Raw genomic sequence first — 20145 nt, 5'->3', positions numbered from 1 at the left:
AAACTATCATGATAATTATATCAAATTCCATAAATAAATTAAGAGTAAGGTAAAATTGAATACTGCAAAACCTTGATCGAACCTCGATTAGAACGCCCACCAAAGTTTTGTAGATGTTTTGTAACGATATACATATTTGTGTTGATATGAAAATAATGGATAAAGAAGAAGATGTTAATGTGTAATTATTGTTGAAAGAAGAATAAAATAAAAATTGAAATTTTTGATTTGGGAGTGATTCCTAATTTTTTTTGTTCTTGTGCGTGTAAATGTAGAATTTTTTTTAATTTTTTTTTGTGGTGTAGTAGTATATATTTGTGTGTATAGGGGATGGTGAGTGGGTAGTTTAGTGCATTTTTTTTATAATATAATATAATATTAAATACTTTTAAACTAATAAAAATTGAGTAGCTAATAATAAATTATAAATAAGAAATGCTAGATTATTTATTAAACTAAAAATAAAATATTTTTTTTGTTATTTTCGGATCTTTTAAAATAAAATAAAAAATATCTAATTTATATATAAAAGCAATACTAAAAATGGTATAGTACCTTAAAGTTCGGTCAAAAATTACGTGTCTACAATTTGTAATGGAAAGAACTTCAAAATAAAGTTTTTGAAGTCTTGAAGAAAGACCATTTGGAAAAACTTTAGCAAGATTTCATGGACATTTATTACATTATTTGTAATGCATAGTGATATTTTTAACACAGGAAACAGAAACAAATTTTAGAAATATAGGTGTTACAAGTAAACAATGCAAAGCAGCAGATGAAAACATACTGGCTTTGGTAATACAGATTAGTTGTTGTATAACATCTCAAAACCATCATGGACTGGTTCAAGGCTCAAGGCCTTGCATGTCCATTGGCAAGTTTTAAAAAATAAATGCCTAATACAGTTAGCCCTTGTAACTAGGATAAAAGATTGCAGGCTGGTTTCAGTCAAAAGAAATGCTGATCTATAACTCTTATCCACTTACTTTACAATAGGAGGCTGAGCTAATTGTTGTAGCTGATGGACGACGTGTGACATCCTCGGACGCATTGATGGTACATGTTGTGTACAAGAATAAACAAGATCAACAACTTTTTGGATGACTCCAACTTCAGGAATCTGAGAAGAGGAAGAAGATGATATGAGAGGATCCAAGAGTTCAACATATCGATGAGCTTGCACCAGAGGCGTGGCCCATTCAAATATACTTTGCCATCCAACAGAATCTACTGCCTGTGCTGGTCTTCGTCCACTAATTATTTCAAGCAAGAGGACTCCAAAGCTGTAGACGTCACTCTTTGTAGTAAGCTCATTTCTGTAAACAAACTCCGGAGCAAGATACCCATGAGTACCACCTGCCATGACTCTCCTCTCATGCATAATTTCCCACGGTACAAACTTAGACAGACCAACTCCCATTAAATGGGCGCCAAATTCTTCATCAAGAAGGACATTGCTTGCACGGATATCCCTATGCACAACTTGTGGCTTCATTTTGTCATGAAGAAACCTGTCACATTTGATGAAAGTAAGCACTAAACAATATAAGCAAAGAAACTGCCATCATAGACATTAGCAAACAAACGATGTCATGCTTTTGGCCACTCTCACTTCCTCTTATGCAATAGCTGAGACAGTGACACAAAACAGAGTTTTAAAACTGTCACCACCTTTCATGGTTAAAAATACAACCATAACACAACCAGACTAGTCATTTTCACCTTATGCAGTTGATCAACATACTTGCTCGATCCTTCAATTCCATAAATTACAAAGGTAATAAACTAGAATAGACCCTGAATTGTCTCTGTTAATTTTCCCTTTTTTAACAAATATGCCACAGGCATGACTGGTCTTGAAGTATCTATCCATCCATATATTAGGCATCTAGGTTGCTTTGCTTATAACAGTGACCTCAATAGACATTCTATTTTCTATGACTTCACTTTGCATAGACATCCGCCCTAGAACAATGTAAGACACTCGGAACAAAAACTCATGAGACAACAGGACAGTAATATGCAGTTTTTATTTTCTTACTAAGATGTCGCTGGTATCCATTTCCTCAAGTATTTCATCTTTTCTCACTCGCTTCTGTCTGAATTCCTTGTAGAATATAAAAATTACAAAGACCTACTTGCAAACTATCAAAACCTTTAAAAGTATGTACATTATGAAATGAACCCAGCTTACTCAAGTGGCCTATATTTTTCAACTTACACTGAATAAATTATGGAAAATAATACCTCTTAATAAAGAAGTCCATGAAAAGTTAAACTAACAGGGACCATACATAATGCATTGCATATATTAAATCTGGTGATGTAGATAAGCCTAAGGTTTTGTCTATCTTATGCTGATTACTTCACTATCTCATCGTGAATAATTGGATAATATATTGGCTTCTTTTTGTACACTTCAATATTTCTTCCATGTATATTTGTTGTTGGGGGGTAGGTCTGAGTAGTCTCACAAACCCCTGAAAAATTTATTTGCCATAATTTCCATGTCAAGGAAATATTCACTAGATAAAAGTTCAACAATTCTGTCACCTAAATAGGGTCATAAATACTTAATAATGAATCCCCGAATAGAAAATCAACCATAGCTTTCCTACAATATTTAGTGAGATTCATGAAGAGAGTTCCTGCTTAAACAATTTAAATTGAAAGACACACACGGGCGACCTAACCGAGTATGTGATAATTGAAAAAGGAAAGATCCACCCCAAACCTGAAAGAAAACACGAGAAGCCAGAAGGGCAGTGCTGCAAAGACACGTTTGACAATGGTAAGATCTAGCTGGAGTAGGAAAAGCAGATAGGTAGATCCCTAGGAAGTGAATTCTCCTTGGCACTGGAACTGATGTTGTAAACCAAAAAGGCTTTCATTTATTAATTGCATTATGTGTCAACAAGAAGTATCTTGGTCAAGATGTGCAGTATTTGAATTTCTTCTGAATGAAATATCTTGAGAAGAAAAAAGAAAATAGGAAAAGGAATATTGCAAGACAGGTAACATACCTTTTTTTCTTAACAATATAAATAATGCATTCTTATCATCTATTTTCACCCTTGTTTGACTTCCACAATAACATCTTCATTGGACATCAACCCAAACATGTATATATGTGTTCATACTCATGACAAAGAAGGGAAGTATGATATAATTTAAAGAATAAACTCACATTTCTGACTAAAATCAATACACCTCAAGGATAAGTTAAAATATTTATTCCTAATCTACAATGCACATGAAGATAATGTTGGAACACTACTTACGCAATCCCTTGAGCAAGGGTGGTGGCGACCTTCATTCTCATGCTCCAGTCCAAACTCCTACCTCCTCTAGGAATATGGTGTAGCCACCTATCCAGGGGTCCATTGATGATGAACTCGTACAGAATATAGCGGTCACCATGATGATAGCAACATCCTTTGATAGATACAAGATTTGAATGATGAAGTCTTGCAACCCTTCCAATCTCAGAGTAGAACTCTTTCTTCCTCTGAATACCGCACCTCTTCAATCTTTTCACAGCCACCCTTGAACCATCAGGTAAAAGCCCACTATAGGTACCACCTGTTTTGGCGTCCCCAAGGAGACGATTTGCTTCACTGAAATTCTTTGTCATGGACTTTACTTCATCACGACTGAAAATTTTCCAAGACGGGGGAACTAATGCTAATGAAGCACGCAATGATCTTTTGCGTCTTTTACTTCGCCTAAATACAAGAAGCCATATCACAATAGCCAAAGTAGTGCAAAGGATCAACCCACTCACAACTGCAAGAATAATGAGATACTCCCTGTGGCACCGCATATGGCGACACTTGCTCCCTAATGTAAAATTTAGAAGATTATATAAAAACCAATTAAGGAATGTAATAGATTTATCCAGATAACAATGTAGGCCTGTATAATGGTTAGCTAAAATGCGCTTCTCATGGAAAAAACAAAAGGGGACTATAAAGCTTTTAATCACATATTATAACCACACTATATCAGGGAAAGAGTTTTGCTCCTACTTTTCAAAATTACACTGGGTGAAAGAAACTATTAGAGATAAATTTGTCTGCAATCACTTACCAGCATCAAGTGTGCATATAGAAGCATGAGTTAGATTGCATCTCTCAGCTATAATAGCACCATTGGTTATCGATGTACACAAATCCACCGACTTAAAGCCATAGCATGAGAAATTTTTGCAACTTGAGTCCAAAGTTGTCTTAGGAGCAATACTCTCATTCCAGCTAGAAGCATTATCAGACCATTTCCAACCCAACCCAGCTGTGGTATTGACGCTCCTTCCGCCAACCCAGCATCCGTTACTATCATTGCCACAGAGCTTCTGGACAAAGTTCAGTTCTTCTGAAGATGTTATGGCAGCCAGGTTTCCTCCAAAACCATTGCAGTAAGTCTCTGATTCATTCCATTGCAAAGAGGTCGCATAATATTTGAAGCACTTTTTCCCTTTTGGGCTGCTAAACCAACCAGGATCACATCTTCCTGCTTGCGAAACAATAAACAACGGTGCCAAAGAGATGAGACATAATAACTTGACCGGTAAAAATAAAAACCATACACTAAGAAAAACCACGTTGAGAGATCCAAATAAGTTTCAGTTGCACTAGTGTATTAATATAATCCAAGGGAGGAGTTCCTCAAAGGAAAGGAACTGGACAACATTATTCATCAACGCCATCATTGATTCACCATAAAAGCATATATATTATCTCCCTCAAATAGAACCAAAGTTTCACTTTAAGAGCAACCTAAACATGCGTTTATGCATGAAATGAGCAGAATCTACGTCTGCTCCTTTCTCGACCGAAAAAATAAAATTCAATCAGGTGATTATGACCACCAGGATTTCTTAGAAGGATAATCGATCAGTCAAATAGAATATTGTTCTAAGAATATTCCAAGAACAACTGTCTTGAAGGAATGGAAATCCATAACTTTGCAAACTGGAAATGAGAGGCTGGTCAATTAATTTTTTTAGAAGAAGTAGGAAGCTGATTAATAAATAGTTGCAAGTTCATTTTCTATTTTTGTGGGATAACTAGTTGCAAGACAGTCTTTTATGGCCTGAGCTTAATGATGCTGGGAAGTGACGTAGTTTTCAAAATCTTGATTTATGAATGATAGTTTGGCACAAAACACCCGAACTTGTAGACCTTAAAACTATAGAAACTTGATAAACAAGATTGTATTTGCCATCCTTTATTTGCTTCAAATCCAAAAGTTCACTATGCTAGTTTAAATAAGCAATTGACACATAGATATACACACATTACATAAGAAGCCCCAGTAAGAAATCCCAACATATTATACACAAAGTAACATAGATTAGTTAAACATTAAGTTGAAAAGATGATTGTAGATGCAACTCCATTGCTGATTCTAAAAAGAGCCCTAATCTAATCAACACAAGCCAATCTATCAGTTCAAAGAAAATAGACAGAACAATAATCTAATTAATTCCAAAACATTACCATCATCATGACTTTGATTCCCAGCAGATGAAACTACTTGTGTCTTATTAGAAACCTGAAAAAAAATCAAAAAAATAAAAATCAAAACTTTCTCCAAATTAACACACTAACATGAATTCTGATACCATATTCAGACACCCTTTTCTCTAAATAAAAAGTTATTACTATAATCTTTTCTTTACTTACAGAAGTAGAAGCACAGAGGTGAAGCAGAAAACAAGAAAGTAGAAACAAAGGGAACAGAAGTTTAACAGCCATCATCACTTGTTCTCACTGTATAGCAAAACCTAGACTGATTTTGAGTGTGGGGTTGGGCATTGTGGATAGGGTTTTTCGTTTAGATGGAAAAAAAAAAGAGTAAAAGAGTTCACATTTGGAGTCTCCAATGGTTAGTTGAATTTTCTTTGAAGAAGAAAGTGTTTGTTCAGACAGAGTAGTTAATTTCTCACCTTATGTTTGTCCCCACCATTTTTAATGACTTCCGTCAAATTTAAGGAACAACATTTTTCTTAATATAAAAATTTTGGATTAGATTTTACGGGAGAAAAGAGTCAAAAATATCGCTCAAACTTTGGTTTATTAATTGTTATACTTTTATCGTTAAAATAAAATTATTTATACTCTCGTCATCACTAATTTCATCATTTATATCTTTTAATTAACGAAAATCTCCAAATTAAATTAAATTAACCCAAATTTTTTTAAAAACCCGTTCCTCAACTTAAACCCAATAGCCGACCCGTCTAAAAACCTAACCCAATTAACCTTTTTATCCATTATTTCAAAAGAAGCCAAACAACTAGGCAAACATGTGAAGGATAATGATAAAATCCATATTGTTTGCTAATTTTCTTAGAGTCAAACAAAATAACAATAGTCTTCTCCTTCTTCTCCATCCTCTGATCATTATTCCAACACAATTCAGGACAATCCCAGCAACAACGAAAGAAAACCCAGAAAATGAAAAAAAAACTTCAAAAACTAACTCCGTCTCAATTCAACACCATAACAATCCAATAACTCCGGTTGAAAATTTTACATCTGCATCTAGGTTATTACTTACGAAAAAAGTGAAAGATTTGTTACTTCTTGAGTTTGTGGGGTTTGAGATCTTTCGAAATAATGGGGGAGGAAAATGAGTTAAATGTATTGGGTTAGGTTTTTAGACGGGTCCGGTATTGGGTTTAAGTTGAGGAACGGGTTTTTAAAAAAAAAATTGAGTTAATTTGATTTAATTTGGGGATTTTCGTCAATTAAGGGGTATAAATGGTGAAAAGCAACAACGAGATTATAAATAATTTTATTTTAATAATAGGGATATAATCAACTAATAAATCAAAATTGAGATATTTTAACTCTTTTTCTATTTAAAATTTTCTTTCAATTTTAAAATAATTTAAAGAGAAATAACATATCTAGAAAAAGTCAGAGCTTGCATAATTAGAAATATATGAAATGATTTGGAAAATCTTTGTGTTTGACTCATACATGAACACTAGAGTTTTCTATTCCATGAAATTTTAACTAGGTACTTAACTTTCAACAAAATAGAACTTTAAACTTATTTAACCATTGTATGTGTCATTAGTTTAATTTAATTAGTAAAAAGATGTGTTATACGCGAATTAAAAACAAGAATACACTCAAAAGTTACTAAAATAAATAAAATTTTTAAATATGTATATGTGATGGAGGTAGAGGCGGATTCACACTTTGGAGAGGGATGCATATACACTCGCTAACTTCTAGAAAAAATGTATGTATATCTATTTTAAAAAACTAACAAAAATTAGAATATTGTTAGCGCTGACAAGCATAATAGTGCCCTTGTGTTATTGGTACAAGTTAGAGATACCAGTATGAGAAATAGGATTCAAATCCAAGTAAAGCCCTTTAGTTTGGAGCTCATATTTAAGCTAAAGTTATATTAGTGTATCAAAAATCTTCAAATCCTAGATTCGCTAGCGGTATATTCAAAGTCTTCAAATCCTAGATTTACCTCTTGATGAAAAGATTGAGATGTTTTAACCCTTAATTAAAAATTTCGACCCATATTCTATGTATAATAAGTAAATCTAATCGAAATACTGCTGCTCGATAAAATGAGACCGACATAACACAAATCTAAATTTATCAGATGATACCAATATCGAATTAGAAAAACACTTTTTAAAAAATTAGGACTGCATATCTATCAAAATGGCTCATAGATGGACTAATTTGCACTTATCCTCAAATATAAGGGACCAATTGTGTCTATTTCTGATACTTAATTAGTCTGTAATAACTTGGTGCCTAATGAAAGGAGTTTATGCCGCCGGACTTTGACATCAGTGTGGATTTTTTGGGAAATGAGTGGCCGGACGATGGAATGGGCGGCGAGAGCAAACCACCTGGGGGGTTTACCTCGGAAAGTGGTGATCACGGCGATAGGTACTTTCGCTAAGGCGGTGGCCAATCTACTGAACACCACCACCGTGCACAACGGCGACATCCTTATCCGGCTAGTTCGATCCCGCCCAGCCGGCGTTCCTCTCCTCACCGTCAGCAATCACATGTCCACGTAAGTCACTTTATCTCTTCATTACGAGCTTCCTGTGATAGAAAAGAACTTGTTAGTAGAAATTTGGAGAAATTGTTTATGGTAAACTAGCTATTATTGAATTTAATGCTTAACGGACGATGAATCACAGAAATATTTTTCTGATATTTGGTATACGTATAGAGGATTCATATAAAAATTCCATTTTGGTGTTGAAGCATAGTTGATTTAATCATTGATAGAGTGAGTTTCTCGAATACTTTGATTGTTGTAGTCATGTCTCTTATTTCCTTTGTGTTTCTAACTGCAGTTTAGATGACCCAGTTATGTGGGCATTCAAAGGTTTTCCAATTTGTGATGCAAAGCTGGCTCGATGGGTACTGGCAGCGGAAGACATATGCTTTAAAAACACAGTATTGTCATACTTTTTCCGGATCGGTGTGTAATCTGTTGGTCTGGTACACTTCTGTTCTTGTATTTTCACGCCCTATCTTTTGGTGTTTTATTGCTTTTACGAACTTTATATCATAGTGGGGTATATGGTAGACCATTCCTCTGTGTGTTTGGTGGGTGAATTGGAAGGAGAGGAACCAAAGATGTTTGAAAGTGGACATGTATTTTCATCGCAGATGCATTCCCTATGAGAATATTTACACTATGAAATATATATTTATTTCCCTTATGGGATTTTGGTGTAGGCTAGAAGATGTCAAATACAGTTAATAGGATGATAGGTTTTCTCAGCTTCCTACAGTAATTGTAAAGGAACTGATCCGTATGTAATTTTTGGCATAATCCTAGTGCGTCATTTTACAACCTTACTATTCCCCAAAAATGAACTCCATATCATAGTAGGGTTCAAAAGTGAAAAGCAAAATGCAAGTTATGCTTTGTCAGTGGACATGTAGCAGAATATTAGGTTCCCTTAGGAAGGACAGAGCATGTTCTTGCATAGATATTCTATCAAGAACTTTGAGAATATTTGGAGATCATTTACTTTTTAATGGTTCAGTAGTAAAGGGGCTTTTGGGTGTAGGAATGATGCAATAAATGTCTTTGGAATCAGCTGTATAATCGTGATAAAAATGTGTAACTACCTATGCTTATATAAACTGAAGTAGTGTCTCAAAACTCAAGGTGATATCTTAGTGGAACAGGACTTAGGTTTAGCTTGAAATTTCCATGTTAACACTTACTCGAATCTGCATGCGCGCCTGTGGTTTCTGTGCCATTCACATGGATATCAAGCTTTTCATGCTGAGCGGTTATTCAGATTATCCATCCTCTTGTAGAGCAAGCTTCCATATTGAGCAATTATTCATTTCTGCACCTATACTTCTGTTCAACATGCTTCCGTATTGACCGGTTATTCAGATCTGGATCTGTCACTGTGTGGTTTATTCTCCACTGACATGTATAACAGTCAATTTTATATTTTCTTATTTATTTCCCTTGCTAAAACATGAAATGGAGGACTCTTAATTTGATGGGCATTAGGGGATTTGAGGTTCTGGGTTTCATTTGCAGGCCTACATGAATTCCTCAATCTAATACAAAATGTAATTGTTGGTGTGGGTTACTACTCACTTTGTGAAGATGTGCAGGGAAATGTATACCAATAACAAGAGGGGGTGGAATATATCAAGAACATATGAACGAAGCTCTTGATCGTTTGACTGAAGGAGCCTGGGTAATGCGCCTTTTACCCTTGTATTCTTTCATCTAGTTATGGATGTTAATGTGAATTTTTCTAGATTTATGCTTAGTCATTGATCTTTTAGTACGCTCTAGGTGTTATTTTGTTACGCTAAAATGGATATGAATATGATATGATATTATGTTATTCTGAAATTGAGGATTGAATTTGAAATGACCCAGTGCCTCTTAACATAACCTCCATTTCATCCAGAAGTCATGAGAATGGTGTATAATTTTATCGACATTTCCTATTAAGTTTCCGCTAAATTGAAATGACATGTTTGGCTAAAGACCAACTTCCAAATGGGCAGCTGCATACATTTCCAGAAGGGAAGGTCTGTCAAGAAGATGCTCCTATAAGACGATTGAAGTGGGGAACTGCCAGTCTCATTGCTCGTGCCCCCGTGACTCCAATTGTCTTGCCAATTATCCATCATGGTTTTGAAAAGGTAGGTTCTTGAATTGATAGCTGTCCATACACAGAAATGAACAATGGAGCTAATGCTTAAAATAGCAATGGACAATGGATCCATTTGGTTTCGGTTGTGTAGGCAGGCCTTAGGATGTTCGAATTATTGTTATTCTGTAATTTATAGTACCTGTCTGGTTATATATTTCACATTGGTTGTTTAATTCACGTGTTTCAGGACTAATTTTTTCGTAAGAATAAGGTAGTGTAGCTTAGAGGATAGAGGTTATGCAGTTCTGAAAGTGTTTTAAAATCACTCTGTTGCATTTATGGCACTGCTTCATTGTTGTTATGAAGTTCATTAATCCTTTTGTGAACTTCACCAATAAATTGAGCCAATACCGTAGTTGCTTTCTCCTTTCTCTCCTGTCCAATCCTACGAAAAGAAAATAAGAGTGGCCAAAATGCTGCGACTGTCTAACAATCTTCTGTTCTTCTTTATGCTCAAACCATTTTTGAGGAGATAAAATACGCATACATGCACACATGCATCCGTCGTATCCATATTAAGTATTGATTATGAGATTGAACCAGCTTTTATTTGAATAATTCAAATTTGATCCTTGGGATTGTGATACATTGTGTGCTTTGATCAATTTCAGGTTATGCCTGAGAACTATGCTTTTGGGAGAAGACCTCCAGTCCCTTTATGGAACCAGGAGATAAAAATAGTTGTTGGTGAGCCAATGGAATTCAACCTTCCTGAACTGCGAGAGATGGCTCTATCTCAGTCTCGGGATTCATCATCTTCCAGTGGGCAGTGGCCAAGAAACATCCTCGGGGGATTGAACGAAGCAGCACAAAAATGTCTGTACATGACTATATCTGATCAAATCCGAACTACCTTGGAAAACTTAAGGAATTTTAGTAAATCCTATGCCAAGGCAGAGCAATAAAGTAGGCAATTTCCAAGCATTCAAAGATAATTCATAAGTTGCATCTGTTTTGAAGGTCTTGTAACTTTTCATTTCAAGATTTTGATAGTTTGAGGGTAGACTTTCTCATCCCTTAATTGAGGACACAGGGTAATATTTTCCCAGTATCATCCTTGTAGCTGCAATTTTTTGCATTTTGAAATGAAAGATTTCACATCAATTCTTGAAAACTGATTATTGTGGAATTTTCCCTCAAATCTTCTTTTAGCTGCTAACAAGACAGATTCTTTACTAGAAATATTAATAAAGGAACCATGTTTACATGTCTAAAGTTGCAGTATTCTTTTGTCAACCTCTAAAGAGAAACCACTGATAGATAAAAACATAAGGTGAACCGCACCCAAGAATGTGACGTAGTAGTCAATGATGAAGTAGGTGAGAACCTCAGTTTCATAACTAAAGGATAAATTATTAACTTTTGTACTACCCCAATATGGTGTTGACAATTACTAGATTTTACAAGACCTTCTACTCCATTCATTAGTTGACATAGATAGATAAAACTGAATGCCAAGGTGATAAGCCAATGATAGTTGTAAAAATATGCAGCATCCTCCGCTATTTCCTTTTCCAGTTCCCAGCCCTGAAAACAGTAGAAGAAACTGTGTCATAGCTTTCACCACTCCCCAAAACTACGCACCAAGATTATCTGAACTCATACATCTCAAAGGATGGACACCCCTTTGGTGTCCTACCGCCATTGTTGAATCTACGGAACAAACAATCTCTTCCATTCATCACTACCTCAACCCACAAGCTGGTATCGATGAACCCAATTCGTTTCTTGAAGAATTTTCAGCTCTAGCGTTCACTTCAAGAACTGGGATTACTGCTTTTTCACAAGCTTTATCGATTAACCCCACACCCCCATTAACCCCAAATGGAGAAATTCTCACAATTGCAGCTTTGGGTAATGATGCTGAGCTTCTGGATCGAGATTTCATTCGAAAAATGTGTGAAAACCCTGAAAGAATTCGAGTTTTGGTTCCTTCAATTGCAACCCCATCTGGGTTAGTGGAGGCATTAGGATTAGGTCAAGGAAGAAAAGTGTTATGCCCAGTTCCATTAGTGATTGGGTTGAATGAACCACCTGTTGTGCCGAAATTCCTTGATGATTTATCGAAAAGGGGGTGGATTCCATTGAGATTAGACGCGTATGAGACGCGATGGGCAGGGGCAAAATGTGCTGTGGATGTGGTGGCAAAGAGTGAAGAAGAGTGTGGATTTGATGCTATTGTGTTTACTAGTACTGGAGAAGTGGAAGGTTTGTTGAAGAGTTTGGAGGAATTCGGATTGGATTGGTCAATGGTGAGGAGGAGATGTCCAAGAATGGTGGTGGCAGCTCATGGCCCTGTTACAGCTGCTGGTGCTGAGAGTTTGGGTGTTGGCATTGATGTGGTAAGTTCAAATTTTGGTAGCTTTGATGGTGTTGTTGATGCATTAGCTCATAAATGGAAATCATTGCAAAATCAAGAATCTTGAAATTTGGTTTTTGCTCATCATTGAAAGTTTTGATTGGAGCTAGAATTTGCTATTTATAGCCAAAATTTGTTCACAGCATGTCTTTTAGTTTTGTACTAATTTGGAAAAGTTTTAGTAATTTTTGATGTTGTGAGTTATAAAGTTTTGATGTTCATGTGGATACAACATTTCTCATAAATGCAATCAATTGGAAAATCAAGTGTCTTTGAACTTGTTTTTGCATTCTACGAATAGGCTCACTCGTTACACTAAGCTCCTGCTAAAAATAGTTTTACACTTGATCACACGAAGTCAAAAACGAACAGATATAGTTGTGCTAAGGTTATGTTGGTGTGTGTTGAGTTCCAAGTTTAATAGCTTTACTAATGTTGGGTATAACCAAATCTTCTGAGGGAAGAAGAAATAGAAAAGGAAGAAGGGAGCGAGGTTCCAGAATTCATCTAATACCAAGAGTCTTTCAGAAACAGTCTGATAAAGCTTGCAGCTATCTCTCTAGACCCTATTTAGTGGGATTTTACGTTCGTTACAACACCTCTGACCTCCTCATATAGACAATTATATTAGAAAAAATAGAGATCCATCCATTTATAGTATTGGGCTACAAACTCTTTTTGGTTTGGGCTGCATTTGCAATTGATTTCTTTATGCAAAATGGAAATTATTTGAGGGTGGACTTCAAAGAAAAACATGTTTGCACATTAAAAACTCCCCCATGTTCTTGGGAAATTAATGCACAATTACTGTTTTTTGTGAAAATGCTTAGCAGAGTCATTAATCATAATCCATTGTCATTACTCCTACAATTGATTAAATTAGGATACAATCATAGTGATTTGACATCACCTTTCATTTAAAAGTGAAAAACAAGAAAAAGAGAAAAGACAATCACTTTTTAGCTTTATTTTGGCCTCTCCTCAAAATCATAAAAACTCTTAACAAACACTTCCAGTAAAGGCACATGGTGGATCCAAATCTTCAATTATATAAAAAAAGAGTCATACCAATAGTGATATTCCATTTTTTACCGATAAATCATCTGCTCAAGGAAAACGAAAAGTTGATTTACTAAAAGCAAAAGTATTTACTTATTCTTTTGTCTATCTTCTATGAGTTTTTTTAAAAAGCGCGTCAAACCTGTTGATTATAGATTATAGTATGAAAAATTAGTGATAGAAATGAAGGATAATTAATTAATCTAAGCAGGCTGCCATAATGTAATCTAGATTGTCTTCAAATATTTGTACGATTGTCAAAATAAAGAGACAAAATGAAATTGCCAATAAAATATATAAAACTAAAGCAAATTCGTAGCGCATTAAATATTGACTTAGTAATCAAAATTAATAAAAAGTTATGCTCCCAACTTCCTCATGTTTGTCTTAAATACAAAAGCACTCTACTTTGACCTTTTTTTTTATTAGTATTCTTTTCTCAATTTGTTTTTCTGATTTTAACTTATCATAAATTCAAAATATAATCTAGTTATATAAACATAAAAATATGATATGAAAAATGATATGATTAAAGAGTTTTCTAAGAAAAAGAGAGATATTTTTTTAAAAATTAATTAAAAAAAATAAAACAAATATATTAAAACGATAAATTTATATGTGTTCCCCACTTTTAATTGTTGGTACTATTGGATTTTGCCTAGTCATGGCCAGCCTTCTTCTAATAGTCACAACTTTCATATACCTAAAAATAAATAAATGGTTTTTAATGGTATTGCTGGCTAAGTAGTGTAGATATGTGGAAATTCTCGTGAGCTTATTTAATTCCCCATCTATCAATTATTTATTTTTATTAACTTTAAATTTAATTTATTTTTTTTCGTTTGATGTCTCGAGTTGTGATTAAATTCATGATCAAGTATTGCAAGATTCATTCAGAATGACATTTCAAATTAGATTTTTTTTATATATTCAAATCTCGAATAAGAAACTTCTGATTAACAATGAAGCAGTATCGCCATTGCACCACAACCCAAATCGGTGACCAAATCCAAATTCATTTGGTTTTTGAGGTTTTGCAAGCCGGCATTGCCGGCAATTCTCACTAGGATATTCATGTCACATTCATTTTCCTTTAACAAAATTGTAGATAATAAAGTCATATTGGAACAATTTAAATACTACTTCATTAAAATTTTGAAATTTATCATCGCATTATTATATTTTACTAGAATCGTGAAGTAGTGACAAAGACAATTTCAAAAGAAGAGGGGAAATTAAACTTCATGTTTTCTTGGAGAAACTAATTAAATCACATATACTAATAGAAAATACATAACTTGTAAATATAGCTCCTAGCTAATTGAATATTCCGTACTTAAATAGCATGAGACGTTTGTTATATAGCTATAAATTTTATTCGTCGTTAATTCCTTTTTTTTCTTATAGTAATAGTATATAATCCAATATAAAATATTGTACAATGTTATAGTTGATCGGTTTAGCCCATATTTATGTACAAACACATTTTATACAAAATTATGTGTTATAATATTTTATGTTGTACAATATTTATTTGAAAATTTCCTATAAATTCCTCAAGATATAGAGACATGACATGCCTAAATTAATAAACAAAGATTAATGTTTTGTTACCGATCGACTCCATGTATGCATCAATGCAACGACCATTTGTTGTATGTTAATTTTAGTTGATGAAAAGTGACCTATAATAAATCGGAGGGCAATTTTAATAGCTTAATTGATTGGCGATTCAAATTTTTACTTTATCGATGAGTGTTCCTTCCGTGATTTCCTCTTCCTCAACCCCAAACTTTTAATTATTTTTAAAAAATATATGATAAACAAAGAGTTGGGATTTTGATAATATGCAAATTTTAATTTATGGGGTAACATAAATGTCTTTTTTAATTTGGTGTTAACTGATATTTACATCATTTAATATTGGACGTGTACAAATAAATAGATACATAAATTTATATAAAATTAAACAAGTGCACACATGTGTACTGTGTTACATAAATACACACAGGACGCACTACCACAAAAAATAATTTCTTAATTGCCACTAAATATATACTTTTAGCGGCAATTAACACTCTTTGTATATGTCCTTAAAGCCTTTAGCGAGATTGGATCTAATGACACTTAACTAATCCCGATAAAGACTTTAAGACTCTTTATTAATATGTTAATTTATTGGCACTAAAAGTTGCTTTGTTGTAGTGACGTCACATTGAATGCAAATTATCACATAATACGTATGTATCTACTTGTTTAACCTTATACAAGATTATATTTTTACTTTGTACTCACATACCAAAATTGGAAAATCATTTTTTTATCAGCTAATATCAAATTAAAAAATATATTTATATGTTATTTCTTAATTATTGAAAGTATAATCACTGAATTTTCATGTGGTCTATGCATCTTAATGAAGCAAATAGAGCAATAAGGACTCACATGACACTGACTTTACATTGCATGTCCTTATTCATATGTCATTATTAAGATAAACATATTTAAAGGGGCAAGGAAGCTTTAAACTATAAATTGTGATTTTGAACTATCAAAGATCATGGGAGTATTTATTATATTACCATAAGGCCATATCCAGTACTTTGTTTCCGTCTCAATTTATCTGATATATATTTTTTAAAATCAATTTTGAGAAAAATGACATATTTCATTTATTTGACAAGTATTGAACATACCACCAACAATTAGCTTAGGTTCCAATTTAAATCCATTTATATGGCAAAAATTTACAAAAGTATACTTTTTAAGATCATTTTAAGGTCATATCCAATACTTCTTTCCGTCTCAATTTATCTAATATATATTTTCTAAAATCAATTTTGAAAAAAATGACATATTTTATTTATTTGACATATATTAAACATACTACCAATAATTAGCTTAGGTTCCAATTTAAATCCATTTATTTGGCAAAAATTTACAGAAGTATACTTTTTAAGATCATTTTAAGGTCATATTCAGTACTTCTTTTCGTCTCAATTTATCTGATATGTATTTTTTAAAATCAATTTTGGAAAAAATGACATATTTTATTTATTTGACAAATATTCAACATACTACCAACTATTAGCTTAGGTTCCAATTTAAATCCATTTATTTGGCAAAAATTTACGAAAGTATACTTTTTAGGGATAATGTCCAAGTACCCCCTCAACCTATGCCCGAAATCTCAGAGACACACTTATACTATACTAAGGTCCTATTACCCCCTGAACTTATTTTATTAATAATTTTTTACCCCTTTTTAGCCTACGTGGCACTTTCTTGTGGGCCCAACGATGGTTGACTTTTTTTTTCAAACTAGTGCCACGTAAGCTAAAAAGGGGTAGAAAATTACTTATAAAATAAGTTCAGGGGGTAATAGGATCTTAGTATAGTATAAGTGTGTATCTGGAATTTCGAGCATAGGTTGAGGGGGTACTTGTGCATTTTCCCTACTTTTTAAGATAATTTTAAAACATTGCAAAATCTTTCGATATTTTAAACACAATTTCCTGAAATTACTAGACAGGAAAAGAAAAGCAAGGACTTAAAGATTTGGAAATGATAGAAATGAAGATTATTAGAAAGAAAATTGGAGTGAAAGTTAAATAATCTATTTTAAGGGTTAATTAGATTATACTCCTGTAATGAATATTTTTCTCTTTTTTTTCAACTGCCAGTCTAACAATGACCTTGCCCATAATAACGGATATTTTAATTTTGTTACTTTTTATAAATTTATATTTTAAATTTTATGTTTTTTTCATATGAAAATTTTCATTTTTACACCTATTTAAAAGATTTGGAAATTATTTTTTTTTTCTATTCAATTTATATAAGGTCATAATAGATTATTTCCTCCAAAAAACAATCACTAGCAAATAAACACAAAAACATATTTCATTCATGGTAAAAAAAAAATAGGTACCTCAAGAATATTCCTAATCCATATAAATAAATAAATAAATATGATGAACTATATTTACTCTAATTTCCACGTATACTAAATTGAGGATTTTTTTTATACCAAGTACAAGATATATATATATATATATATATATATATTTATATATATAATTTAATGAAATAATTCCTCAATTTTTTATTTCTAAAACAAATAATAAGTTATATTCATGGAGTTTAGGCATCCATTACTTGCTAACATGTCTCTAAATTTTGTTTATTTTGAAATTGAAAATTTCAAATTCTTCCAACTCACTAGGCCATGGCATTATTGGATTGTTTGTTGGACCTACCAATTTCAATTTTTAAAAATTAAACCTACTTTAATTTTCACATTTTATGTTTAAAATGATCGATAGAATATATTGATTGAATTGCTATAACAAGTTATAAGTAAATATTCCATAAAAAAGGCAGGGTAATCGATTTTTTCTGTCAACGTCTTCCCAGTCAACCCAATCGCATCAAATTTGTCCAGCAAGTGTAATTTACATCTCTTGAATGATTTGCAAAATATTATATAATAACGAGTTTATTATAGTATTTACCTGATTATAATACACATACTTTGTTTCTGCCCTCCAAACTCATTAATTTGTATTTTAGAAGTGTCGTCTTCAATTCTAAATATTTTTTATTCTTCTTGGTACTCATTTTCAATTAAGAAGTAGAAGTGATTTTCAAAATACCCCTTTTAATGCCACTTGAGGGTAAAAATGATCATTTACGTTGATGCTACGTAAAAAATATATATATATTCACAAAACTTCTTTGAACACAAATAATGTAGATGGTTCTTTGTAGCATTATCCAACTTCCCTTTCTAACTCTTCGTCGTTTTTATTCATTTTCTGGTTAAATTTCATGATCTTGTTAATTTTTATGATCTCATCTCGACTATCTATCTACAAAACAATTATTTTTTTTACCTTTATGAGATAATAATATTAAGATCTGCGTATACAATGGCAGAGCTACATTGTCATTAGTGGGTTCATCCAAACCCCAATTCGGCGGAAAATTATATTATTCTTATATGATTAAATATAACTTTTTAGGTATATATAGTAGATGTTGAACCCCCCCCCCTTCGACTACTTCATGTGCCTATTTTTAAAATTTTTCAACCTCTTACTGATAATTGTAACTCCGCCACTATGCATATATATATGTATATTCTTCCCTCTTCAGACCGTCACATGTACGATTACATTTAGATACAATTATAGGTGTATTTATGAGAAAGACAATTATATGATACTAGAATATAACTGTAATATGGTAGGGGACATTGGTCCTAGCTAAGTAGTACATGTTGCCCATTAGGCCACCCTAGGTACCAACTAAAGTTGCAAAGTCTCAATCCAATATGTTTATATTATAACCAATAGGATAGGTAAATAATCTATTTTTATTTTTATTACATTTGCCCATATAGATAATTATTTTTGTACTTTACCCTCAATTTTTCTTAGATTCTTTCTGTCACATCCAAATGCATATTGTTCTTGTACCATATAATTGTGCCTCTATTTTTATAAAGAAAAAAGAAAAAAAAATCATCAATTATTATGTATTATTTAATTTGTACATGCAATAAGAGATGATTTGATGAAAGACTAAGAAGTTGTAGATTTACACCATTGTGAAGTTCACAAATTTTTATTCAATAATTTTTGTTTTTTCTTTCAATTTTCACTTGCAACTTAAGTTTAGTTTGCACGTATAATCATGATTTATTCTTTTGTAACTGATAATTAAGTATATATGTATAATTTGTTGTTCGATATTTGTATTGGAGTTTAAATAATACGAGGTCGTTTGGTTCGGAATAAATCATTCTGAGATATGATGGGATAACCAATCAAGTGTAGGGTTTTAATGTTTTTACTTTATCCGGAGATTATTATACCTTATACCTCACATCAAATGACTCCTCAAGACTCAAACCCGATACTTTGATAAAAAAATAAAGAATTTTCTGAACAATTATCCCACCACACACTATGTTGGTAAAAGATCAATTACATAACAGTCTTTCTTGATAAAATTTTGAGTTTTAGTCCTATCTAATTTAATTCAACAAGATTATCTAATATCCTAAATTAGATTTGTTTTGTATTTTCCAAACAAATACCAACTTATAGAATATAGATGATATATTTAATAGGTTTAGGAGTGTCAAAAATGCTCCACATTTATTGAAGATAGGTCGATGTAACCATTATTTTGTATCTATATACTTGCAAAATAATAGGAAAATTTTAACTATTAACATTAAAAATCTCTTACTTTTTTTTAATACGTTACTCAATAAAAATTTAATTTACGCGTAGTTATTAATCTGAACAAGTGACATATTTATTATTGTGAGATTTTACCACTTCTAGAAGTGATACACTTTAGTTTTCCATATCCTTAAGTGAAAATGATTTACCTCTAAAATTGGTTGATTGATTAACATAATGATATGTAATATTATTGGAACTATATGTAGATATATAATAACATATGTATGATGTTTTTTACATAAGAATTGTTTATTCTAGAGTTACCCATTAAA

General features: G+C 32.5%; 3 protein-coding genes across 5 annotated transcripts; 2 read left to right on the top strand and 1 right to left on the bottom strand.

Annotated features, from left to right (window-relative positions):
- Window positions 1-705: 705 nt before the first annotated feature.
- LOC107011711 (C-type lectin receptor-like tyrosine-protein kinase At1g52310) lies at window positions 706-5976 on the bottom strand. 2 transcript variants are annotated; one of them, XM_015211317.1, is made up of 5 exons: window positions 5685-5976; window positions 5499-5553; window positions 4090-4509; window positions 3282-3840; window positions 706-1511 (listed from the first exon to the last, which is right to left on the bottom strand). In XM_015211317.1, the coding sequence occupies exons 1-5, from the start codon at window positions 5757-5759 to the stop codon at window positions 983-985; spliced, it is 1638 nt and encodes a 545-aa protein (XP_015066803.1). In that variant the 5' UTR covers window positions 5760-5976; the 3' UTR covers window positions 706-982. The 2 variants fall into 2 exon arrangements, with proteins under 2 accessions (XP_015066803.1, XP_015066802.1); XM_015211316.2 differs by having other exon boundaries at window positions 4090-4512; window positions 5685-5968.
- Window positions 5977-7769: 1793 nt separating this feature from the next.
- On the top strand, window positions 7770-11312 carry LOC107011630 (N-acylphosphatidylethanolamine synthase). Of its 2 annotated transcripts, XM_015211215.2 has the most exons (5): window positions 7773-8061; window positions 8351-8478; window positions 9645-9730; window positions 10050-10187; window positions 10810-11312. In XM_015211215.2, the coding sequence occupies exons 1-5, from the start codon at window positions 7850-7852 to the stop codon at window positions 11101-11103; spliced, it is 858 nt and encodes a 285-aa protein (XP_015066701.1). In that variant the 5' UTR covers window positions 7773-7849; the 3' UTR covers window positions 11104-11312. The 2 variants fall into 2 exon arrangements, with proteins under 2 accessions (XP_027770506.1, XP_015066701.1); XM_027914705.1 differs by lacking the exon at window positions 10050-10187 and having other exon boundaries at window positions 7770-8061.
- Window positions 11313-11498: 186 nt separating this feature from the next.
- Window positions 11499-12819, top strand: LOC107011629. Its single transcript, XM_015211213.2, has one exon. It carries the CDS (start codon window positions 11686-11688, stop codon window positions 12622-12624), a length of 939 nt encoding a protein of 312 aa, XP_015066699.1. The 5' UTR covers window positions 11499-11685; the 3' UTR covers window positions 12625-12819.
- Window positions 12820-20145: the final 7326 nt, after the last annotated feature.

The sequence above is a fragment of the Solanum pennellii genome, chromosome 2, assembly GCF_001406875.1.
Source record: "Solanum pennellii chromosome 2, SPENNV200".
In the NCBI taxonomy this organism is placed as follows: domain Eukaryota; kingdom Viridiplantae; phylum Streptophyta; class Magnoliopsida; order Solanales; family Solanaceae; genus Solanum; species Solanum pennellii.
This window is presented reverse-complemented; position numbering and strand designations above follow the sequence as displayed.

Bases quoted from the DNA above. Each gene is read 5' to 3' on its own strand.
- LOC107011711 (XM_015211316.2), bottom strand. From the start codon at position 5,759: ATGATGGCTGTTAAACTTCTGTTCCCTTTGTTTCTACTTTCTTGTTTT. The intron at 5,554-5,684 runs GTAAGTAAAGAA...ATTTTTTTTCAG, and splicing joins ACCTCTGTGCTTCTACTTCT to GTTTCTAATAAGACACAAGT. The intron at 4,513-5,498 runs GTAATGTTTTGG...TTGTTTCGCAAG, and splicing joins GAATCAAAGTCATGATGATG to CAGGAAGATGTGATCCTGGT.
- LOC107011630 (XM_015211215.2), top strand. From the start codon at position 7,850: ATGAGTGGCCGGACGATGGAATGGGCGGCGAGAGCAAACCACCTGGGG. The intron at 9,731-10,049 runs GTAATGCGCCTT...CCAAATGGGCAG, and splicing joins GTTTGACTGAAGGAGCCTGG to CTGCATACATTTCCAGAAGG. The intron at 10,188-10,809 runs GTAGGTTCTTGA...GATCAATTTCAG, and splicing joins TCCATCATGGTTTTGAAAAG to GTTATGCCTGAGAACTATGC.
- LOC107011629 (XM_015211213.2), top strand. From the start codon at position 11,686: ATGCAGCATCCTCCGCTATTTCCTTTTCCAGTTCCCAGCCCTGAAAAC.